Raw genomic sequence first — 26,168 nt, forward strand, 5'->3', positions numbered from 1 at the left:
CATTTTAAGATGTCATCAACCCACTAGTTCTCATCAAGCTAGAGTGTTAAAAATAGCATACAGCCATGAAAACTTGACTGGTAGGACATACTAGCCACCCTGAGTACACACTCATCCAAGACCCAGCAAGCCAGTTTGATGAGAGAGAGAGCCTGAGCATGCTGCCTCAAGCTTGAGTCTTTAAATCAAGCTTACATGTCTTTTTAAAAGCTATACTCTAGCACAGGCAGAAGTTGTCCAGGAATCACTAGATGACTTCTACGGCCTATGTGACATCACAGACCAGTCTAAAATACCACAGTGGTCCCTTCTGGCACTGGGGTGTACCCCCCAAACCTATAAGCTTATATTTGTCACTTTGGAATTGTAGAGAGCATTCATCTGACAGAGGGCAATGTGTACAAGTCACTCAATATCTTTGTTCAGTCGGTTAAAGGAGTCACTGACAACAAGGGCTGCTGGAGATTATCCATCATCTCCATTTTTCCCCCATCAGCTTCAATTATAAAGAACGATGTCGAGTTTTCTTATAATGGCAATTTCTTAAATATTTCACCATCTCTACTGTGGAAATTTTCCTGTTTTTGCCAAAGAGAATCTGTCTAATGTATCAGCATTTCTAAAGCACTTGGATACCAGAGAGCTAACTAGTGAGCACTTCACAGATTTTTAAAAAAAGTGAAACAGGTCAGTAAAATTCATCCCTGTTTTGAATTTTGTGATGTCAGTGGCTGGTGAAACTGTGCAATCTATTTTAACAGAGCTGCTTTTAATCTATGTATCAAACTTTTCAGAACACATTCCCATTGTCAATGAGACGTTACCATTAAAAATAAAAAAATTACAGAACTTTTTCCATTTAGTTATAAGACTAACATCAGCTTTCTCACAGAACCTTAGTCGTAAATCATGTAATTCCATAACCCTGTCTCTCCAAGCAACTTCTCCCATCTTTACAATTTCACCTTTCTTCTTACAATAAATATTTATATTATGGTAGTACCCAAAGGCTCCTAACAAGGATCAGGGCCCCATAAATGTGGGTATTGTGGACTAAGAAGCGTGGAACCAGGTTTTGGACAGGTTTGAACAGCCAAAGGTGAAGTCTGGGTCACCATGTCTTCATTAGTTAGGGACAGGATCAATCCCGAGACTCAGCATGGGTGCAGGGCAAGTTGTGCAGCACCTCCAAGCTAGGATGAGGGGTGGGATGCTCCAGGGTTCCTACTTGCAAGCTTATTCTTGCTTCTCTGGTTTTCTGCAAGTTCTCTGACCCAGTCCTAGGCCCTGGTGCAGCTGTTCCAACTCCCCTACATCCCATTCACATCTCTGCAGTCAGGCAATGCTATGTGTGTGTTTATATTGCCACTGGAAACATGCACAGGCTTCTTATCCTCACTGTTCCTACAATCAATAGTTTCAAAAGACCCCTTGTGAAGATGTTCAGGTGATTTAAGGGGATAGGTTATGATCTATCCGAGTGCCAATAGCTCTTGCCTCAACTTGAGTAGTGGGTAGGGTGGGGTAATCATCCAAGCATTTGGGACAATGTTACACAGATACAAGCAAGGTAAGGAGGAAGCTGTTTCTGTTGCAAGTTTCCACAGCAGCACCTCCACTGGTGAAATACTATACTGTTGCATTCCAGAAATAGGTTGCTACTGACAAATTCACAACTTGAGTTCTCTTGTCACAGAAACCTGCCTTTTAAAAAAACAAACAAAAAAAAAAACACAGAGATGCAGCAGCTCCCAGATGAAAAAGAAAGCAGCAGCACAAACTGCCCATTGGCTGCATTTTAAACGATGCATGCAGAATATCTTCTCTTTTAAAAAATGTGTTTGTACACTGCCTAAATCAGTTGCTATTCTTATTTTGTCTGGGCTCGGAAAAGGGGAGACCTCTGTGAGGTTGGTGGGTTGGAATGGAGTGTAAGTAGCACCGTGGCCCCTTACCACTCCTGGTCTTTGAGAATGCCAAATGTGGGGGGGGGGAACCCACACACTATTAGAGATTCAGCTTTTTATTCCAATCAGGATAAGGGCCAAGAGACAAGGTGAATAATCAGTCGGAGGATCTTGGTGGGGGCAGGGAGTCAAATCTTTTTAAATAAGTTATTTTTCTTCTCTAATGAAATTAGTTGCTTGTGACTGCTGCCCAGCCGAGGCATCAATGGAGAGCTCAGACTCTAGACCCATCCAATCTCCCTTTCTTGTCCCAGGAGCTTTTGCAGAAGACCATGTCAAAGAAGTTCAGGAGGTACCTTAATCTCATCATGGGCTTTTAAAGGAACTTACAGAGCACACCACAGTAAACACCCCAGAGACTAAACTCTTACTAAATACCATGGCATTTTTCACAGAGAACATTGTAAAGGGGTCACCTTTTGACACTGGCCTCACCTATTTGCTGGCATGTTAAATTATAGCATTATACTTTGCAACATGCACTTATTTCCAAGTTATTTCAGCACTGTACAGAGTACAGGTTTCAAAAAATGCCTTCAAAACAATGCCTGTAAAATTTAAGAGGCCCTTTGTTTGCCTAGACAAAAAATAACAGTCAGGCTTGCAATTGGATAGGTGTGCACAAGTGTATTCACCATACATCACTGGAGATACTAATTGTTTTAAACATGAAATGGGGCTAAGTGCTCATAGCACTGCAAGGGTATCTGGATCTGTGGCCTCTCTTAGTAGTTGAGGTCCAGAACAAAACAGGAATCCTGAGCTCCCAAACAAAAAATCCTGGAAGATTAAGTAGCCCTCATCTAGCCCTTCTCTCACCTTGAGCAACTCCAGTACAACCCAGCGCCCCCTACAGAAGCTATGCTGCCATTGGCCAAGTCTGTCCTGTAGCTATGCAGGAAGCAACCCTTAGCAAAGCAGCATCAATTCCCAAACAAAAATGTGCAGCATCAAACAGTGGGGCAGCTGCCTTCTAGCCCTGTCTCCAAAACAACACAGAGGGAAGACCAAGTGGAGCTTCTTTGGTGTCCCAGAGAATAAGTAGGGGCATGCCACTGTGCTGATTCCTACCATCCATGTCCCTTCAAGTACAAAAGGAGGAGGCGGCAATTCATCCTTACTGTCTGTGAAGAGCTCTGTCAATGCCTGAGGTTGGGCTGTTGGTGCTCACACTCAGCCAGAGAGGAGGGCAGCAAAGGCAAAGTCTGGAGCAGAATTATGTGCTTACAAGTAAAACCCACCGTGCCTACAAAATTAGTATCTGTAGTATCCACAAAAATGAACCATGGATATGCTGCATCAACATCCGCAGGTGCGGACACCAACAGACAAAGTGCATATTCACAAATTCGCAGGGTTCTAGATACATAATTTTTATCCCTAGCCGCATCTGTATCCACAAAAACGAGCCAGGGATATCCATGCATTTGCAGGATAAAACTTCCCACAGCCTGCTATGCAAAGCACCAGCTCTGTGACTGCCCTCCCAGAAGGACCACTTGAAAGTTGCTACATACTAATGAGTCAGCTTTCCAGTACCTGATCCACTCAGCACCCTCAGCAATGTTGTTCTAGAGGAGTGACACTTGGAGAAGCTAGGAGTGGAAAACAGCTGGCTGTCCTGCCCCAGAAGGCAGAAAGTAAGAGAAGAACAATCTTCACATACACAAAGATGTCTCCTAGCTTTCTCTACCCTGGCTGCCACTAACTGCCAACAGAAGTACCCACAGTCTTCTCCATTCCCCAAGAGGGAATAGAACAAGCATCCCCTCCCCAACCTACTCCAGGCCCCAAAAGGGGTTTAAAAGTGGTACCTTCTCACCACACAGTTGAATCCTTGTTTGTGAAGGCAAATTTTTTTTCAGCTGCCCCAAGACACTCCCATTTTAGAGAAGATGTACCATAAGCAGCAAAAGAGCAGGCACTCAGCTTCTGAATTTATACAGGCAATAGCAATAAGGCAGCCTGTGTAAACTCAGAACTCTGGGGAAGAGGAAACCACATGAGCCTAAGCAACTATGTTCAACACAGGCACAGGCAGTCACTAATTGCTAAAGGGTGTGCGTGGTGGGGAGGTTGCTTCCTGTGAACACCGATTCTGTGAATGTTCATGGCCTTCAAATTCTCTCCTACTGAGGCCCCCCTTCTTAAGGGTGGTACGTCTTGTGCTCATCTGTCCTTCCTGAATCCTGCTTCTTCCCCATGTGGGAAGGAGTCCAGAGCTGGACTACAGCAGCTAAAAGGAACATCTTTGTGGTTCACCTTTGAGACAGATGTCATTCAAAAATCACATCACCCTGCCTCACCTGCATGCAGGAAACATGCAACAGAAACTAATGCTTAAAGCTACAGGGAATAAAGATTGTGCCAGAGAGAGGTGTTCACTTGACTGACAATGGTAATTCACAGCTAGTTTAATGTTCCTCCATTGACTAACCATTCAGCAAAGCAACACACAATACAACCATAAAATGAAAACCCATCCAGTGACCAGATGCTTAATTTCAAAGCTGGGGGCTTGTGCAAGTGGGACATTATTCATTAATCAAGCCCATGGCTCACATGGCTGCCATCTCACCTGCACTTAGGTTCCAACATTCTCTTCTGTTTATACCCATCACCTCCATGCTTCTGACCAGTGCTCGCTGTAAGTCAAGTGCTCGGGGGGGGGGGGGGGGGCACACAAGAGAGATTCAGGTACCTCCCACATGATTAGCAGAGAGCCGTCAGCCACCCAGTCTAGGCAGCATGTGTTTCTATTGTTGGTTCACACCACAACGTGCCTTGGTGCACATAAAATTTATTCCATCCATAGATGGAAAAAATTAGAGGGAACAGTGCGCTTCTGATCCATTCCTATCACTAAGTGGTTAACACATAAATTGAGGGGCTCCAGGAGATGCACCCTACAAATGCCCTTGCAAGAGCCAATACAGATTTATTCTACAGTGTCAGTGGGAAAAAAGGAGAGAGAGAGAACAAGTATAATCAGCTTAAACTCCTAGTTTGTGCATAACCATCACCCTATTCCTATGCTGTGGTCCTGGAACTGCTTAGCCTGGTGCAACGTATCTGTAGTAAAAGTTTTCACCGATGCACGTACGCTCCTTTAACTAATTATACCAATATTTAAAAAACAAAAATTCCAGTGTAGAGATAAGGATTCTTCCTAGGATGAATGTGTTGCAACTGTGAAACAGCACATCACACGTGCATGTAATTCAGCTATTAGCGTACAAAGTGGTGGCCAATGTACTACTCTCAACAGAGATGTTAATAAGGGGAAAGGCAGCACTGTAGCACAGGAAAACAAGGTTGGAACATGAAAGGACAAGGACACAATGAACATGCAAAGCACTTTGCTTAGCAGAAAAAGCAGAGGCACTAAAGGAACTAAAATAAAATAACTGGGTGATTTTATGTTACTAGGTCTTCCTGTCACTGTTTCCCTCATCTGCCTTCTCTTGTTCCTTCACTTTGTTTATTGTACCCTCTGGTTGTGTCCCCTCTTAAAATCGGAATATAAGACCCTCAATGCCATCTTTGTGTAGTCTCTGGGGCAACAGAACCCCCATCCCCATATAAATGAATGAATAACTAAAAAGCATGGTGACATCAATCGTTCTGACTTGTACCGATAGCCTCAGCCACAAAGTGGAAATCTTAAAAACTACAAAGGAAAGAGCAAGGGCAGAACACAACACAGGATTGAGAAGTACTTCTCATTAATTTCTTAACATGTTATAACCATGGTGCAGTACTATGTGCCCTAGAAAATGCAGTACTGCTGGCTCCAAACACTGAAATAGTTTAAGCAGCTGCCTCTCCCCCAAAAAAGTCATATAAGTGGCATGAGATTCCCGCCTCCTTCCCCCCGCCCCAATCAATTCTAGGACGTTTTGTTGCCTTCTGACTTTGGGACCTTTAAAGATCATTTTTTTCCCAAGCTTTTGTCTGTAGCAATGAGTGCTAGCAACTTCTCTTTACAAACAAAGAAAAAAAAAATAGACAAATTTTCCCATAATCACTTATCTCCAGGAGCTGAGGCTTTAAGTAAAACGTGATATTGCAGTATGTTGAAGAACTGGCAATGCTGTAAGATCAGTGAACTACAGAGACATTATATATAGGACAATTTGATGTTTTTTAAAAAAATGTAACAACTGATATGACAAAATACAAATCCAATTCATTTTAGATTAAAAGCCTCTTCTGGTTTTTCCAGAGGATTCTGCAACACTCAGGGTCTCTGCAAACAGCACATGCAAACTTCCAATCTAGCTGTTGTGTCAGTTTGGAGTTTCTTTATAACCCAAGCAGAACATGCAGAAATAAAAAAGGTGCACACACTGAATAGCACATGAGCATGCACAGGACAGGGAATACAGGAGAAAGAGGTGTAATGATCAGTGAGCTGGTCTCTCATTTCTGAAGACAAGAATCCATTTCTTGTTTTCCGGTGCAAATGAAAGTCAGTTGGGTGGAGGAGTAGCCGGGGTGGCTGTAACTCTCAACTGGGGCACATTGGCAGGGCTGTGTGCAAGCTAGGACTCCAGTCCCTTTAGCAAAACTGTGGGAGGAGAGATGCTTTCACAGCCCATCCATTTGCTGCACCCTGCTTTCTGCCCCTCACTTTTTAAGCGCTCGCATTTTACCTGTGAGGGTTTTTCACACAACGGAGAGACAAGATTAAGCAAAGCATATGCTTGCCCAGGATGGCAGATCTCTAGGGAGCAGCATTCCCTCATAAGCTGTGTGCCTGTGTGGCCACTCAGGAGAGATTTAGATGCTGCCTAGCTGATGAGCAGAGCACCCCACAGCTAGACTTTTTGTTTCCACTGGTGGTGCACATAAAGTTTATTCTGCACATTGACAGAACAAACCTGCACATGGATGGAAAAGATCAGAGGGACCATTACTAGGGAGATCAATAGAGGAGCAGCACTTCCCCTCATGATCTCAGCCAACAGAAGGATGGGATTGGTACAAAAAAAAAAAAATCACCTAAAGCGGCAAGAACAGCTCTGTCATTTCAGTGCCAACTACTTCCTGAAGGATCAATAACCCACAGTAATCAATCCTTGCAGACAGTCCTTATTCCCCAGAAGATGCTTGGACCCTCTTTTGCTATCATTTAACCTCTTCAAAGGAGCCACATTTCCAGATCCCCTCCTATGCCTGACTTCTGCTTTGACATCAAGAGGGATAAATTCACATCCAAAGCTCTTGTGGACTGTTGATAGAAGCATACACCAGGAGCAAGAGCAGGCAAGCATTACAGTAAGCCACAGCACCAGAACCACTTCAGCAAGGGATATCCCAAACAGAAGCTTACAGCCAGGCAACAGGAGGAGGTAAGAGGGGGTAAAAAAGTCAGGCAGAGAGGAAAAGAGATGTGTTCTCCACAGCACAAGTGTTACAAAGGGCAAAACACATTGGAAAACTCAGAATATAACAAGGATGCTGTACACTTCTAGGGGACTTTATGCCTCCAAAGCCCTTTTTCATCCTTAAGAGCATTCCTGAGAGGCAGGAGAGCATTAACCCCATTTTACAGATGGGCAGACTAAATCACAGAATTGAAAGGATGCACCACAGGCTGAACAGAGAGACAGTATCAGAGAAGTGATTAAAACTCACGGGAGTCCTGGTTAAGGGCCTTGAACTATGGGAGCACACTCCAACAAAGGAGAAACTGGAAGGACACTTGGATATGAACCTACTCTCCAACATGGGGCCAAAAATACAACATAAAGCTACAAGGGAATGTAGCAAGTATAGAGGAGTTAAAGAACCCTGTGGGTTTGTATCTGGAAAAGAAGAGGACAGTTTTGTTGACAAAGCAGGAAATGAGGATTAATATAAAATGAAAGGGGAAGGATGGTTTGCTGGACCAGGTCCTCTGTCCAGGCCCTAATGCTGGTGGTGAAGTTCTTCTCTCCACAAATCTCTCTCCTGGCTTTCAGAGCTTTCCATGGCTCCTCAGCAAACACAAGAGGCATTAACTCCCAGCTGCTTGTCAAGTGTGGGTGGGTGGTGGGAAATTGCTCTCCTAATTAATGAAAATGAAGAGCCAATTAAAACTTCCCTCTGATACATGTGAGATTCAGACCCTGGTTAGGTATCTGCTGTTCTGCAGCCAGAGGAGGATGCTTAACCAAAGAGGGGTTGTGTCCCACTGGAAGAGGAAACTCCCAGTGGGACACTGAATGCTTTCTTCTAGTTCTTGAAATTTCAAACTCTTACATTGTGACATTTTCCAGTTGTTGTGGCTCCCTCTTAATCCTGTATGGTTGGATTTGTGGCAGTACAGTACTGGACAAGTAGAGGAATAAAACAAACAGTCTCAAAAACTTCTTAAATCGCTTGTAACACATATGGCTTAAACACCCTGCCACAGTGTGTTCTATAAAAGTTTTAGTGGAACTGTGGAGGTATTTTGTTTAAGGATGAAAGGCAAAACATATTCCTAAAGTCTTTAGGAAATATACACATGCACAGCTCTACTGAAATGCATTCACCGTGTTGGGGGCAGGGATGGGCAGAATCACAGAACACTAGAACTGGAAGGGATCTTGAGAGGTCATTGAGTCCAATTCCCTGCTCTCATGGCAGGACCAAGCACCATCTAGACCATACCCCAGTAGACGTATGTCTAACCGGCTCTTAAATATCTCCAGTCATGAAGATTCCACAACCTCCCTAGGCGATTTATTCCAGTGTTTAACCACCCTGACGGTTAGGAAGTTTTTTCCTAATGTCCAACCTAAACCTCCCTCGCTGCAGCTTAAGACCGTTGCTACTTGTCCTATCCTCAGAAGCCAAGGAGAACAATTTTGCTCCCTACTCCTTGTAACCCTCTTTTAGGTACTTGAAAACCACTATCATGTCCCTTCTAGGTCTTCTCTTTTCTAAACTAAACAAACCCAGTTCTTTCAGTCTTCCCTCATAGCGCATGTTGCACGGCAGGGGAGGGGGAAAAGGGAGGGAAAATTTTGGCTAAAGGACATCAAGGGTAAATCCCGCATTTTACAGAATGTGCCAGGCAGAGATTAAAATAGACTGGCACAGGGAGAGTCTCCTCTCATTTCAGTCAAGAAGCAAGGACCCCATGATGGGGAGAACAGAAGAAAACGTCAGACTTTATGGGGTACAGCTTGGCCACAGAGATCAGCCTTAAAGCTGGAAAGGGAATACCTTGTAGATCTGCCATGGGTGCCAATGCTACAGAGGGCACCAGAGAGGGCAAAGAGCATGATTATCATCTTATAGTCAGAACATGTACATCTATATAACAATACATGTATCAATGCAGCATCTGGATGAACTTCAGATTTATTGTTCCACATGGCAAATACTAATGTGGGTTCTACCTTAGTCAACATTTACCACTTGGACAACTAAAGATTGAGGTTCATCTTAGCAAAAAGCAGAATGACAAATCCAGACCTCAAGCACAACTCCACTGAAGTCAACAGAATTATACAAGGGCTGAACACAGCTCAACATCTAGCTCCTTGTCACAGGATGAACATTTACATAATAAGGTTTTTCCATCTACCGAGCTCAGATTATGAAGCAGCCTCATTACCCCTATTTTACAGGTAGGGAAACTGAGACACAGAGAGGGAAAATGGTTTGGTAGTTAGAGCCAGAAAGTACGCCTGCTACTAAAAGACCCCCGCAGTAGGAGCGGAGAGCGACTTTCAGTGCACCAGCTCATTTCTTATATTTCAACCTTTGCAGATTTTTGTCACACCCAATCTTAGGCCAGTGCCCTTCTGTCCTATTTTTCAGCACACTAACACTTAGCAAAATAGGGTTGGCATTCCATGTGTCTTACCTACCTACAGGAGAGCTGTTCTGAAGCCTTACTTGACTGTTTTAAATAGCTCGCTACAGTTTCCATTTTAGCTTTGTGAGATGATTATTTTTTCTTACAGAATTGAAGTTGTATGGCAGTTGCAAATGCTGATGGCTTAACTGATTTCATTTTTTTTTTCTTTTCCATAGCAGCCCTAAGGGGTTTTAACTCTTTCTGTGGCACTGAAATCCTGCTTTGGAGTTCAATGTTTAACTCGCGCTGGGAGACTCATAAATATTCGGAGTCACTCTCTCCCTCTCTGTTTGATTAGGAAATGAGCCTTTAACTCAATGTAATCCCCAAGCCATTAACAAAAAAGCCCTCAACAGCTCCACTATTAGAATTTCACTCCTAACCCACAGAGGATTGAATTAGATTAACATAACTACCCACAATCTGAGTTTATTTTCTGTGCTAGATAGAAATGTGTTTTCAGGAAAGAAAAAGAGAGAGCAAGGGTGAGCATAATGAAATGTAAAAATAGAGGAATGAGCAATAGATGGACACGTATATATAGGTGAAGAGACAGAAGGAGAAAAAGAAGGTGAGAGGGAAAGAGAAAGTTAACTGCATAATATTAATTAAGTGGCTGTTGACTTTTGGGCATGGCATTATTTAGAAGGACCCAACAGCATACAGTTGTTTTTACTAAGGACAATGTTTCCCCCTGGGTGTTTATTTCCTATTCACAGAGATTTTCAGGTATATACACCTGGGTAAGCTGAATTTCAGACACTGTATGGACCATTTGGCACAGGTTTCATTCAAAAATTCCCAGGAAGTATTATACACAACAACAAAGAGAGAATGTATGTGTCAATTCCTCTGCAATTAAATGAGCAAAAAGGGTGGAATGAGCAAGACTTTTTTATTGCTCAAAAATTACAAACTGGCCCATGACAAAGTACATTTAAGGAAATCAGTCTGGAGGAGATGAGGTTATGTAGACTAAGCACCCATTAATTGTTAGTGAAGCAGAAACTAAATTTTAAAAAAAGTTGAGTTCTTCCACACCATGGATCAAAGTTTTTGCCAATAATTTATCTAACCATGCAGAGAAATAAAAAAGATGTTCCCTAGTCTATTGATCTACAAACTATATACAGCAGTAAGCACTTGACAATTTTTCCACATGCAAGAATAAAACAAAGAATCTGCGGCTGCACACACACAGATGCACAAAAAAAAACAAAACTCTCTACTGTGGTGAAAAGGGGGTAAAAATCCATCAGTTTCATGGACACAGCCAAGAAAGAGTCCAAAAATCCTGAAGACTAAAGAGTGAAGGGCTTATTGGAAATACTTACTAAGAAACCTTGGGAATCTCTGCAGAAGTGTTTAATCATGAATATCTGCAGTCATGCCTGAACGTAGGCATGTTGGATTTTTGCCGTGTGCATGGTGGAGAAAGAGGTTGCTTTCTTTATTTTAAATTTTAAGAGAATCACAGACTAAGTGTACTGCACAGTACATTCTCTCTTTAACTAAACAATCAACCAACAATTTGGATTTCTTCAACACATTGTGGAATAACCTGCTCACTGATCTGAGTGATTCAACTATAATGGGAAATAAGAGAAATAATAAATGTTAATAGTGGCACACAGTTAAAAAAAAAAAAGCTACAGTAAGTGAAAAAAATCTTACAGTCAGAGCCAAGCTTTCTATAGACAGCATTGTCACACTCAGATCTATTTGATTTGGTTTCTTTTAGAGGAAGTTTTGAGTTGCAATGATCATTTTAAATATTACTAACATATGGACAACCAACATATTTAACAGTGCTGTCCTGCTAGCTGTGTCTCTGTACCTATAATTTCAGTTTGTTATCTTCAGTCATTATATGGATGGTTAAAAAAACTAGCAAGTAACCATTTGGAATAAGTTTCAAAAGAAAATAAAAATATACTTGCAAGTCTAAGATTTCAGAAATCATATTTTTTTAAGTCAGTGCAAATTTTACAATACTGCATAATGTATGTTTAGACTATATCAGGACAATTTGTCACCTTCCTTCAGTCAATACTGTCACAACAATCTTCATTTATTTCTTAGTATTTGATACTTGAATCAAAAAGGCAGCACTTACATTGTTCTGTTTATATTTTCATTAGATGTTTGTTCAGTCCAAATTATTTCCAAATAATTTTGTGCTCTTTTTGTTGCTTTCAAAATGTTCAAATATCCACCATAAAAAGTTGCCAGAGTGTTCTTTGGGAATAATGCAACATGAACAGAAAAAAAACCCCTTTAATCTGGACTTTTTCCTTGAGACATTTTATATGCAAGAAGTTTAAAAAGCAGCCACATATATTTGTAAAGACTGTTCTATCCATTTAAACATCATTAAAACTAAACAGCCAAAATGCTAAGCCTTGGAAAAAAACAGGACAAACTACTTGTTTTTAAACCAAAAAAGTGTTTACAAAAATAAATAAAAACTCATTTCAGACTTTTTAATTAGAGCTTCTCCTCCTTTTTCCTTTAACAAAAACCACACCAAAATACACATCATTGCATGAGTTATTTTGAATTTTGGTTGCCTTAAGGCAAACACCTCATTATCAGACACAATGAGTTCCTCCTTTGAATGTTGCTATGCCACTTGTCAAAGTGCTGTACCCCTTTATTGTCACTGCAGAGGCTTTAGAAATTAAGTTGGTTGGGAACCTTTAAAACTAGACAAACGTCAGTTGTTTGATGCCAAATGCATTTGATAAAACAAAAACTCCATTTTCATGGGTGTGCTAGAGAGGGTGTGAACCAAAGCTAGGGAGTTTGGGGGCATGGGGGAGAGAATGGTGTTTTGGTTCCTTTAGTAATTGATTGCTGAAGTTTCCAGGTATGTGGTTTTTATACCAGTGTTGGGGAAAGATCACCTGTCCTTGGTAAGCCCTTAAGCAGAGATACATTATCCAATGGCCTTTTCACTACTCAAGCAAAGCTGACTATTTCTATTTCCAAAACAATCCCATTCTGCTAAAACTTTTGCTTGTTGTTGTTTTAAGAAAGAATATGAATACCCAAATAGTGGAAGTGACTGATTTACACAAAGTTCCAAAATCACCTTGCCTGCTTGTGGGTCACTCTGACCTTCCTTTGATAGTGTGAAAGCAGAAAGAAATAATATTAACTACATTGAGATGCTGCCACAATTTTAAGCCCAGATAAAAGGATTAGTACAGGAAGATGTTTGGATCGAAAATACTATAAAAGGTAGAAGTTGGGTACTTACATGTTGCAGGTTGAAAGATGAAGCTCAGGGCTGGAGCAGAATTTCCCTTGCCCTCAGGTGTTTCTAATTGCCGATTAAATAAATATCTTTTGGTTCTGCTTGCACCAGCCGACCGTCCCCTCTATCTCTCTGCCTCTCTTTGTGACTAGGACACAGTACTCCGAGTCCCAACCTATAAATAGATCCCAGCTCTGTGATTGATATAACAGGCAGCTGACAAAAAAAAAAACAAAACACCATGCACCACACACACTATAGGTCTTAAGCAAAGCAGCAATAGCTGGGCTTTCACCTCTGCACTGCATGTGGGGAGGAGTCCCCAACAGTCACCCTTAGACACAGCAATTACTTCCCCACAGCAGCATTACAATAACTTAGGGCATGTAAAGCAAGTGAACAAAATTCACTGCACAAGAAGAAGAAAAGGAAAGTACAGATGCTGGCTTGGATTTGACTCCTTTACACCTTAAATTTTAAACAAAAAAAAGTGTGAGGCAGGGACTCTTATGGAGCCAAAATACAGTTCTGAACTGTGTTTTATTCCAAACTTTTTCCACAGAACTTGGTATTCCTGCCACAGAATAAACTGGGGCTGATGCCTAGGTTAGTAACTGCAAGGTTAGACAGCTTCCTCGGGGACTCTGCAAAGAGTTTGGGGATTGAGAACAAAGTTACTGGTCTCCATAAACCGCTTGATCAGGGCACTCCCTAGCAGCTAACATCCCACTAACAAAATTCCCACTTTCAAAAGGAGCCCCCAGACCAAGGGCTGTTAGCTAAAGTTACTAAGCTTGAGGAGATTTGCACAGAGGTTTGGGTTTGACTAAACACTTGAATATTTGGAAATACCTCCCAGCGTTATTTGTAGCTGTGTCTTCCAAGAAAGCTGCATTCTTTGGGATACTTATATATCACTGGATAAAACCCTTGAGGACGGATCTCACAAGGAATCCTGACCTGGCCCCCATTGGTAAGCATAAGGTCTAGATGTGACTTGACTCCCAAATCAGTATCAACAAAAATCAGTTGAAATCTCAAGCCGTTGTGGGAGGTGGCTGTTAGCACTGTTCTCCAAGCCTTCTCTAACTCCCAGCATTTAGTATCCATGGGGACCTCTAGAGGGGATATGCTGCTCTCCATCCCAATTGGACTCAAAGGTAAGGCCTAATGAGTGGCAACTGCAGCCAACTGTTGGGGGATACGGTGTGTAGAAGGAAAAGTTTAGGGCAAAAATGACCATCTCTACGTTAGACATTTTGAGGGTCTCTTGCACTATGATAACTAGGACCAGTTCAGCTCCGATGATGCAAACAAGGTACCCACACTCAAATTTTCACCACTAAGTCATCTAGATTTCCTCTGAGCACATTTAGGTAACATGATATTCAAAATCTAGTGTCTCACCTACACTATTGCTATTAAACCTTAACCCTTCTAGTCCAGCACACTTGGGATCTGACCAGTCCTGAACCAGAGAATTTGCCAAACCATGGGAGGGGTCAATATTACCTAGCAGCATTCCACTTCCACTGCTTACTGGGCGCTTAGAAGTGGGTAAACTGGAGATAAATAACTGCACAGAACTCTGACAGCCAGGACTGGTGGCTGTAAAATTTTATGGGACCATGGGAAACTTGGCCACAGCTGTGATAAGTGGACATCCAGCTAACTAAAATCATGCCGGAGCACAGATGTTACCAGACTATGAAGTTCAACCTGTGTTTGCACAGAGTGACACTAGTACTAGTGCAGTGATGGGAGATTTCCTGCCACAAGCCTAGGAGACACACAGCAGCACTGCCCGAGTTTCAGTTTACAGCAAGTATTCGTGTAAATAACTGGAAGCAGTTTCCCTTCCCTAAGGCCAAATCTTTCAGTCCCAGCATAGGTGGTGTGTTCTTTGGAGTCAGTGAGCCAAAAAGTAAAGAAGACAGGATTTAACATTTTTCCCCCTGAAATAAGAATTGTGTTACGTCAATGTCCTAGTATTCTAATTGTTGCAGCATGTTCTAGTGGACAAAACAGTGGGCAGGGCACAGGATACCTGGTTCTACTCCTAGCTGTGCCCTGGCAGATGTGATTTTTGCACTAGTTGACCTCCAGGTTTCTGTTTTCCCATCTGTAAGGCAGAGATAATGATACTTAACTCCCACTGTAAAGCATTCTGACATCTACACATGAGAAGTGCTATACTTAGCATTATCATCGTCCTATGATAAATAAACAGCGTGTCAGCTTCAGCCATAGTACAGTGCTGTTCACTTCAATGGGGATGCATCCATGCCTTGCAGCTGAATTTGGCCCTTTCACTTTTACCGAGATAAACACCAAGTCCAGATCAACATCCACCTGAAGCCACAACACATCTCAAATTGCATCAAAAATACAATCGTATTTTCATGAATGTGCTTGAATTTGGGGAGTCCAATTTTGAGTAAGTTGAGTGTTTAGCTGCCACTGACTGTAACAGAGGTGCTGCCCCAACCTCCCTTTCAGGGTGGAAGTGATACAGTAAAAGCGCTATTATCCTGCATTCGATTAACCAGAAAAGTCAATTAACTGGCATGACTTACATCTCCAAACATAAATCTTCAGTCTAGTAACCAGGACTAGTGCACTGCCCAGCACGTTATGTAATTGGATACTCTGCACTCATGCAAAAGAAGAAGAAAGACAAGTAAGCAACCTGGAAACAGGGAATTAGTCCAAAAAGCAACTTCCAAGATGTGTCACAGGGTTATTACAGATTCAGCCCAATCTCCTACACCTGTGATAATTGATGTTGATAACCATGACCCTGAGGCACTGCAAGACCCTGAAGTGCCTTCTGAATCAAAGCAAGATTAGCGTTTTAGTGTTAAGTTTTGGTGATCTGGGTATATGCCAGGCACTGCCCATAGTGATATGTAGTGCCATAAGATATTTTTTTGTATACAATAGGTTATCTGTATACACCTAAGTTCTTCAAGAACCATACACTCTGCAGTGCAGTACTACTACTGGATCAGGGAGTACCTATAAGCTATTTCATACTTTATTCATGTTATTGTATTCTAATTCTTTGAAAATTGATATTCCATTGATAAAGTATAACATTCAGTTAAGCAAAATATATGATTAACTGCTACCACTCACCCCACCGCAAACATGCCAGATAACAGGGCTTTTACTATATTGTGGTAGCCCAACCTCAATTGCCCATCCTCTCTGTCCCACTATGGCCATAGGAGTCACACGGCCTCTAGCCAATCTACCTAACAGAGTCCAACCCCTTCCAGGCCTGAGAGTCCTTCACTTAAAGTTCAACAGAAAATAGCAAAACACTGAATCTTCAGGCCAACTGGGCTCAGCTGTTAGCCTCCTTCTTTGTAGCCTAATCCCAGCAGTACCAACATCTGACCGACTTTATGGCTTTCACCCCTCCCCACTCCCAAGGGTGGCATTAGCACATTACTTCCCCTCCCAGAATTTCAGGCAGATTACGATCTCCGATTGATTCCTCTCTCCACTGAAGGTCCTCGCCTGCTGCAGAATAGTGTGTTTGATCTGCTTCCCCTGCCACTTCTGGGCTGCCTTCCTCTTAAGCCCAATGCTGCACAGGTGTAACAGGGAAAAACTAACTGAACAAGGCTGGATGGCCCCAAGCTTATCCTTAAAGGAGCAGGCCACCCTAAATACATATCTCAACTGGATTTTTCTAGTGCTGAGTTCTTCTGAAAAAAATCAGGTCAAGGTGCATCAAAGAGGCTCCCAAACACTGAGGCACCCAAATCCAGTGACCATTTCTGAAAAGTATGTCCTTCATATATCGGTATTTCTATACATTTTGAACTAAATAAATATAAATGCCACCCACTTATTCTTTTCCCTTCCAGATCACCGATCTCCAAAACTTTTACAAGCATCACTTAATTAAACCCCATGCAAGCAGAAAAGTAGTATTATGCCCATGTTATATTGGGACAGGGGAATCAGAGGCACAGAAATGCCAAGACACCTGCCCTCCACTCTCTCCGCAACACAGTGGCACAGCCACAAACAGAAGCCAGAATTCTTTGAATCTTCATTTCCCCTTTTACTAGAGCACATGCATTCAGTTGTTACTCTTTGAGAAACAGAAGTCAGAGGTCCAGAAAAGACTCTCTCCTTAGCCTGAAGCTGATTCTTTACACAACTCATATGGCCTTACCTCAGTCAGCTCCTATGTGGAAGCACTTCTTCATTTCAGCAGTAAATGATTTGTCTCACAGAGGGATGGACAGACCAGGGAAGAAACCCTACAGTAGAGAAAATCTTACAGGGACTTTCCACCCAGCAAAACACACTGCAGAAAGCAGTCAGATGATTTTAAATATAAAGTCTGATTTTGCAAACAAGGTATTTTTAAGAGCAGGTAAAGATTTTTAATGTATTTTCCTCCAAACACCCAATCTAGAGTATTTCACCCTGGAAAACTGGGTCTGTAGCCAAGCAGTCACTCTCACTGGTTATTTGCTGTTGAATTTGTTATCAAAAGGGCCCTGTCATTAGTTTCTACTGTCGTGAAAGTCAAAAGTAAATGTCTCAGTTTTACAGAGGCAGTCCTGAGAACTGCGGCTTTGTCTTATAAAGATGCCTATAAGGAGTGCCATATCTAGGGTGTGGGAGGCCTGGGACAACTCCTGCTCCCATATGTCCCCAGGCTCCCTCTTCCTCCCGCTCTGCTGCCGCTATGCTCTGACTCCATGTACAACTACCACGAAAAGAAAATCAATAAAATCAGATCTTGCAATTTTGGGGTCTAACCGCAATCTTTTTCTTAAAAAAATGTAAAATACAGCAAAAATAGTTTTTAAAAACTTTCCCATTAGAAAGATTCTGTTGTCATTATAACAAAATCTACAAGAAAACTCTCACCAGCCAAAAAACTTGCAGCATAGGTGGGATCTCATCCTACTAGCCTCTCAGGGTGCAAACTTCAGAGACTTCAAACTGGGACCATTTTGGTACTAGCATGAATAGAAAGAAATATAAAGAAAATAAAAATTTTACACTAAACTATGTCAAGACTGACTGGTTAACACCAGTAAGGCTAGGTCTAGAAGGCAGGGTTTTGTTGACAAAATGGCCGTTTTGTCGACAAAAGCCTGGGGAGTTGCAAGGTTGTGTAGTGCATTCTGTTGACAGTAAGTCAACAAAGCTGAGCAGTTTTTCTGACAGCTGTCCACTGCTCGCCATGAGGAGGAACAACTCTTCCAAGAGACATTGTCAACAAAAGGAGCATCTGGAAGTTCTGGGGGGCGTTCTCTTGACAGGAAAGGCCTCTGCAATGCCACGCAGGGCACGGAAGGCAGGAGCAGATAGGGTTGCATTGCTCTGCCAGCTTGGGCAGGACCCCACACTGTGGTCCCAGCGCATGAAACCATGTGCAGCGGTAGTGTGTGCCATCCAGACCCAGCAGACAGCCCCAGGGCACAGGCAGCATCCTGCTGCCAGGCTCATGGGAGGCCAGACAAACATCAGGCCCCGGAGGGGGTGGGGGGAGGGAGCTCCCAGACCTGCCATGGCTGGAAGCAGGCTAGCCACAAGAGCACTGGCCTGACCCCAGACACACTGAGAAGTGTGGCATATGGCATTTGGGCAAGCCTGCAGGTGTGAGGCAGCACCCACCCCCGCAGGCAGTACTGTGCTTCAGGCTCCCCCACTACCCATGAGGGGATCCCCCTGAGGCTGGACACCCCAGCTGGCTGCCAGCCCATCGATGAGGAGCAGCCCTGGGTACTTCAGGGTCCCTGTGCAGGCGACACGTCTTTTGCCCTGGGACATCCTCGTCCCTTGACCCAGAGAGTGTTGGTCGCTGCTCATGGTGGGGAGCACAGACCCAGGGGCTGTGCTGCAAGAATGACTCGCCGTCTGTCCCTCCTTGTGTTCCGTACAGCTGGACCTGCACCAGCCGAGGGCTGGGCCACCCCAACTACACCACCTGACTGCCCCCGGAGCCGCAGGAGGAGATGGAGGGTGCATGAGGATATCATGCAGCAGCATGTCGCCATCCTCAAGAACATCCAATGCTCTCTGGCATACCGTGTCCGGGAGGATGTTGAGTTGAGGTTACGGGCGTGGGACCATCTGATATCCAGCTGTGACTGTTACCAGCGTCTGGTGGAACATGCTGGCCCAGCTGCCCACTGCTGCCCTACACCTGCCTGCCATCCCACAAGGCACCCTGGACCCCCGTCTGCTGCCCTGGGCAATGGCCATACCCCCTCCTTCATCCCCCCAGCTCCTCCTCATCTGTACCTTCCCCTAGTCCCGGCCCCAGGCCAGCCCTGATGGGGGCCCCAAACACGCAGCAGGAGGGGATCCTGAGGCCAGCACGACTCAGGGTCCTGCTCCCTCTTGAATTTGCAGGCCCTCCCATATACTGAGGACCCCCATCCCCATCCCAATCCCCACCCTATGTCCAAACTGAAAGGCCCCTCACCATATCCCAAGCCCTGTCCCACATCCAAGTTGAAAGGCCTCCACCCCCCGCAACACTTTTCATATAGTTTTCACATTAAAGCCACTTATTGTTCACTACATGAGCGTCTGCCTTTATTGTGCAGGGGTCAGGGAGGAGCGAAGGGGCAAAGGGAGGGACCATGGTGGGGATGGGGTAGGGCTGTGGGCCCAAGTCCTCCACTGTGTGGGGCCTGGGGAGGATTAATGGGGTCCTTAGGAGAAGCTCATCCTCCGGGCCTCCCAGATCTGCACCCTGTCCTGATGGGTCTTGCGGATGGCGGCTGTGTTTGGCTGCTCATAGGTTCACCCTTCACAGCCAGTTTCTGCCCCCAGCCCTGGGAGGAAGGCCTTCCCCATCCTCTTCACAATGTTGTGCAGGATACAACAAGCTCCCACAAGCTCAGGGATGCTGCACTCCCCGCAGGTTGAAGTGAACTGTGCCTTGAGGTGTCCGAAGCTTGACTTGGCCTGCATCCTGACGCCCTTCAGGCACTCAGTGAACTGTTCTCTACTGAGGTCCAGCCATCTGGTACACGACTTCATCAGCCACGGCATGAAGGGATAGGCTGCATCCCTCACAATGCAAAGGGCATCTGTTATGTTCCCAACTGCCAAATTACAGTGGGGGATGAATGTGTCTGCCTCCAGCTTCCAGCGCAAGCTGGAACTACCGATCACATGGGTGTGGTGCTCCCTGCCTGACCACCTGACGTAAATGTCCATGAACTGTCCCTGGTGGTCAACCAGGACCTCCACTACCATGGAGAAATAGCCCTTCCTGTTGATGAATTTGGCTGTGTAATGCTCCGGAGCACAGATTGGGATGTGGGTTCCATTGATGGCTCCAGTGCAGTTCCCCAGGGCAGCGAATCCAGCCACGACCCGGTCAAGGTCCCTAGGCAGATAACCCTCCACAGCAGGATCAAGTTGGTGGCCCTCATGACCTAAAGAGAGACATGACCAAACATAAATGACAGGGACTGAGGGAAGGAGTATCTGGGCCCTTGGGAATCCCTGGCCCCCTCTTGAATGCTCCCCCATGGCCCTCTGGGAACCCACTCTTTGATGCCACCCCCCCATCAGTAGGGCCGTGTGAGGGTGGGACAGCACAAGCCCCTGGGGATGGGGCTTCCCCCCCACCCCAACTCTGCCCCTCACACACCCCAATCCTCCTTCCTGAGGGTTGCCCTTTAGTGGGATGTTTCCCCTGCACCGGACAGGGATCACAGCCTGCAAGTGTGTTACATCCATGAGGAGGGTACAACGCCAGACTTCCCCATGCTGAACTGGCTGCCCACTGACCAGTGGCTGTTGGGAGTAGTGAGCTTCCAGAGGGTGATTGCAACCTGCTTCTGCACAGGCATGGTGGGCTGCAGCTTGGTGTCACGTCTCCGGAGGGTGAGGGGTGAACCAGGCACAGAGCTTCAAGAAGGTGGCCTTCCACATGCAGAAGTTTTGGAGTCACTGATGGTCGTCCCACTGCTCCATGACCAGCTGGTCTCACCAGTCCAAACTGGTGTGGTGCCTCCAGAGCCACCTGAGCACCATGGGGAGGGGGTGCAGGTGTGTAGCTTCTGCAGCCAGACAATGTTCCTGAACATGACCTCGGGGTTGACCTCACTGAGGAACAGGAAGGCAGCTGCCAGAAAGTTCAGCACAAGCCTCAGCATGTCCATGTGGGGCCATTGCAAACCCAGGGGCAGCTGCAGCAGGATGGCACCCAGGGACCAGCTGTGATGCTCACAAAGGCAGGGCAAGCACAATGGGCATTGTGAGAGCTCTGCTGTCCCTTGCAGGCACAGGTGAGCCCACAGCACGGGAAGGGAGGGGCAACTGGGAGGGATCACTTTAAGCACACGTCTCCACAGGGCTCCAGCACCAGCTGTCGGAAGGAACTGCTGACCTGCAATCCTGGCTGACGTGGTTCTGGGGGGCCATTTTGCTGATAGAGCAGCCAGGCTGTCTGGCTACTCTCTGTCAACACAGCAGATCACTCTTGCAATGTGCCTTGGTATCTGGACACGCTTTGTTGACAGGAGTTTTGTCGCAAGATATCATCCAACACAAACTTCTGTCAACAAAAGCCCACAGTTTAGACATAGTCTAAGTGTGATGGAAACGCAGAGGTAGGGGTTCTAATGTCAACATGATTTTAGGTGTATGGCAAATATGGAGTATTTTCCAGATCCGTTTTTGTGTTTAAATGGGTTGTTTAAATACACTCCTCATACACAGAATGCACAAGACAGTGCAGCAGGCAATCTCATTGGAAGCTTTTGGGGGGAATTTTAATACTGTAACCTTAATGTTACATTAATTTATATTTTTCTCAAAAGCCTTGTCTTGGAGTCCTCTGAATAAAATGATCTTAACTCTATATTCAGCACTTCCCAACTTACTCTCGAATCATGAAATGTCTTGCAGCAGGCAATGTCTTTTGTATCACCACGGAAAGTAACGCCACCGACTCTGTGCAGATTGGGTTTTTATCCCTTCTTTAGTTTCAATATATTATGTTAATTCTCACATATTGTTAACTGTGGCTGTCCAGTGGCAGTTTTGTCAGTGACTTTAATTAAGAGTATTTGTTCTGCCTCAGCATATTCTTAGCAATTCAGCGTAATATTGGTGAACGCAACAATAAATAGTGATCCACGATTAGGTACACACAGTACAGTGTACTCACCACATTAGATATTAAGTGTGGTATATTCAAAGAATTCAGTACCTTTTTGAATGTGTACCAAAAAATGTGTAAGTCTCTACCTAAAGTTTATTAGCAGCAGGACAGTCAGACAATATATTTAAATATTGTTCCAAAATACTTAATTCTGCAGCATTGCCTCTGCCGACAAAAAGTTAGTAAGTTTATATGATCTATAAATGCAAAGTCCCTGGATTTGCTCCTTAGAGAAGGCACCTGCCTCGTGCATTTTCTATACATGATACCGACACCTATGTAGTTCTGGGAAGCACCTTCCACACTCACTTGTTACTTTATAGCACCAACAACAAATACACACCTGCGCAGACAGAGCATTAATTGCACACTTAATAGCCTGCTGGTATGTTTGAGATTTTTCTAAGGTCAGCTTGAGACACGGTATACTTTTTCATGTTCTCAGTAACCTCGACAGAGGGGAAGAGAACATGGCTAGTTTAATAGCAAACACCTACTGCAATAATAGCCATTCCAACTTTGAGAAGTGGGAGGAAATAAAAAGATTTAAACCAGTTCTAGAGCCAAAGCAAATAGGGAGTTGCCAAATAGCCCATGCTGGCACCTTATCCTAGATTTGTTTGAGAGAAGATTTCCTTAGAGCTAGATTTCCTTACAGATTGATGAAATTTGACCCTTTGACTTCTGTGTATGGTCCGAGTGCTGGTTATACTTTTTGAAGTCACAAAGGGTACGTCTACACAGCAAAGTTATTTTAAAATAACAGCTGCTATTTTGAAATAACCCATGCGAGAATCTACACAATGCAACTACTGTTTTGAACTAATTTCAAAATAGTGGATGCCTTATTTCAAAATTGGTAAACTTCATTGTACGAGAAATAGCGCCTATTTCGAAATAGATATTTTGAAATAGCAGTTGTGTAGGCAGGGAATAGAGCCTATTTTGAAATAAGCCATAGTCATCTAATGGCTCTATTTCAAAATAGTGTCAACACACAATAGAACGTATTTTGAAATAGCTGAGCGCTATTTTGAAATGCATTTTGTGTGTAGCTGCGCTATTTCAGAACAAACAACAATAAACCCTCCATTTAATGAACTAATGGGGAGAGGGGTCTCCACTAAACCAGAGGATTTACTGCCCACCTTCTGCCAGTCCCTCCCCCCACAAAAAATGCCCATGACTCACCATGGCTGGGGGCCTGCCACAATTGGAGGTTCTGCCATGGCTGTGGGTCCCACCATGGCAGCAAGAGATGCCACCTCCACAGCCAGAGCCACCATGCATTCCTCCCAGGAGCTGTGGGGCATGTAGGCAAGTGCCGTCTCCCCGCGTATGCACCTCACCCCTGGTGGGAGGAGCATGTGGCAACTCCAGTGGGTGGAAGCAACAGTCCTTTCAGCCATGGCAGCGGTAAATCACACTACATACTTTTTGGGGGGGGCAGGGGGGGAAGGGGGAGAGATTTAGGATTTTACAGGCCCTGGTTAAGAAGACTTTTGGAACAACGGTAGGGCTGGTGGATGTCCATTGTTCCTGAAGTCTGCTAAATCGGGGTCCGTAAAATCGAGGGTTTACTGTATTCTATACCACCTCTTCCGGAATAGTTCATTCAGGAATAACAATGCCATGTAGACATAGCCTAAGAGTCCTAATTACAATAGGTACATTAAAAAATAAATCAAGATGCAGAGCTTTACTGTTTAGGTGGTGGCTGGTAACATTCACTGGTCTTTTGTTAATCCACAGGAGGCATGGCTTTGAGCAAGCTCCTGGCTACATGGGAGTGGAAAGGCAGGGCTGAGCTCCTCCCTGGCAAGCTGACGAAAAGTGGCTCATGTCCCACTCTTGGCACCTATGCCAGGGTTGCTGACACCTACCTCAAAGTATCTTTGGAAGAACAAGAACAACATATTCATAGATGGGTGCCAACATTATATTTGGCTCCAGAACCAAACTTCCAGAAAGTATGAAGGCGCTAACAAAGGAATAAACAGTTCCAGGAGTTCCCCTCAATACCCGATCCACAACCTAGAAAATCAATAGATAAATGAGACTCAAAATTAGCTACCTGCTTTCCAAGGTCTGCTTGGGGAAAGGATGATCCCACAACCCTCATCCACATGAAGGACAAGCTTCCCAATCTGATGAATCATGGAAGAAGATAACACACCAGCATGAACTGACTGGGTTACAAAACAAGTAAAGCATCAGAGGGGTAGCTGTGTTAGTCTGGATCTGTAACAGCAACGAAGGGTCCTGTGGCACCTTATAGACTAACAGAAATTGCTGAGCTACAATTCATCTGCAAATTGGACACCCTCAGCTCAGGCTTAAACAAAGACTGTGAATGGCTGGCTAAATAAAAGCAGCTTCCCCTCCCTTGGTGTTCACACCTCCAGATCAACTGCTGGTAGTAAGCCTCACCCTTCCTGACTGAGCTAACCTTGTTATCCCCAGCCTTGCTCTGGCTTATTTATACCTGGCCCTGCAGATTTCCATGACCAGCATCTGATGAAGTGAGTCTGTGCTCACGAAAGCTCATGCTAAAAACTTTTCTGTTAGTCTATAAGGTGCCACAGGACCCTTCATTGCTAAAACAAGTAAAATATCTAAAGCAGATTTCCTGTGGGGCCCACAGAGCACAGAGCTCATCTCTAAAGAAGTGCCACCAATTTCTTGTCTTGTCCGTTCTCTTAGGAACCTCACTAACTTTCCAACATCCATCCTTACTCCAAAGCAAAGCCGTTTCCTGGGTCCTTAATCCAGTGCTAAAACTTCACTCTCTAATTAAAATTAAGTGTCACACTCAACGCATTTCATTAAAGAAAAAGGGAATCCTACCTGTCATACAGTGAGCATTTTCCTGTTCCGGAAGACCAATGAGATGGAAAAAATAGCACTCACACCCAACCTCATCAAGCCAATATTTTGTTAGCTCTCCCATACCAACCAGGATCAAGGCCAGTCCATACTGGGAGACCTCCAAAGACTATATGGAACAAGAAGTGGTGTTAATGATTCAGTAAGAGCTATTTTTCCTTCCAAGGCAACAGTGATTCATAGTACCAGCACAGAGTCAGAGGAACTGTGCTACAGGAGCTGCTGCTCCATGGATGAGACACAACTCAGACCCATTTTTTTCTTTGCTATTTAAGATCCCAATTTACAAATAACTGGGGTGTTAATCACACTGCCTTGGCCAGGTTCTATCTCAGGAAATTAAATTCTACTTTTCCCAAAATTCCACCTTGTGCTTTCAGCTCTAATTCCCTTTTTTGTATGTTTGTGTAGGGGCACTGTGAACTGCTAAACAGCTGCTATGCACCACCCCAGAAGGAGCTGCATTATGGTAGTGGGTCAATTGATGACCATTTCCCTACACAAATTCTGCTAGAGTGTCTCAATTCTTCCGCATGCACCCTCTGTTATTCTAATCCTGGTGTTTGAGTGTCTCCTCTACCACTCCACCCCACCACATATCCTATGCGCACTCCCCACTCCAGCTTTGCCAGTTTACCTCAGTCTCGGGCTCCCTCAAACTGCTCTACCAATGCACCCCATTACAGATCTGTAGCGTTCCTTCTTATTGCAGTCTGGCCCCAAAGACATGAAACTTTTCACATGCTAAAGCATTTCACCCACACTAAACAAATCCCTTGCTTAAATCGGATCATAGTGCATTTGATCCATGGGAATGTACAGGAAATTCCCAGAGGGAGGCCATGCCACTGTTGCTCTCTCTCTCTGAAAGATGAGCACTTCCCTTTTCTAGCATGTCAGGCATGCACCCAGATACCCACAGGAAAGTGAATTCTGAACAAGATAATGGGCACAGCATATGCTGCCTAATGCACACACAGACCATCAGGAAGCTGCATGTGCTGCCCCTACTATTGTCTAGATTCTATTTATCACTGTTACCTTGCTTCAAAG

The 26,168-nt window shown here is 44.3% G+C and overlaps 1 protein-coding gene across 1 annotated transcript in view; it reads right to left on the bottom strand.

Moving 5' to 3' along the window:
* Window positions 1-24,338, bottom strand: part of ESRRB (estrogen related receptor beta) — a 187,367-nt gene extending 163,029 nt beyond the window's left edge. The window contains exons 1-5 of the mRNA XM_074996736.1: window positions 24,304-24,338; window positions 17,963-18,054; window positions 17,256-17,343; window positions 15,640-15,712; window positions 13,067-13,238 (exon numbers count right to left, since the gene is read on the bottom strand). Coding sequence (XP_074852837.1) covers window positions 13,067-13,068 — 2 coding nt within the window. The 5' untranslated portion in view covers window positions 13,069-13,238; window positions 15,640-15,712; window positions 17,256-17,343; window positions 17,963-18,054; window positions 24,304-24,338. The remainder of the gene's footprint in view (window positions 1-13,066; window positions 13,239-15,639; window positions 15,713-17,255; window positions 17,344-17,962; window positions 18,055-24,303) is intronic.
* Window positions 24,339-26,168: the final 1,830 nt, after the last annotated feature.

The sequence above is a fragment of the Carettochelys insculpta genome, chromosome 6 (assembly GCF_033958435.1).
Source record: "Carettochelys insculpta isolate YL-2023 chromosome 6, ASM3395843v1, whole genome shotgun sequence".
Classification (NCBI taxonomy): Eukaryota; Metazoa; Chordata; order Testudines; family Carettochelyidae; genus Carettochelys; species Carettochelys insculpta.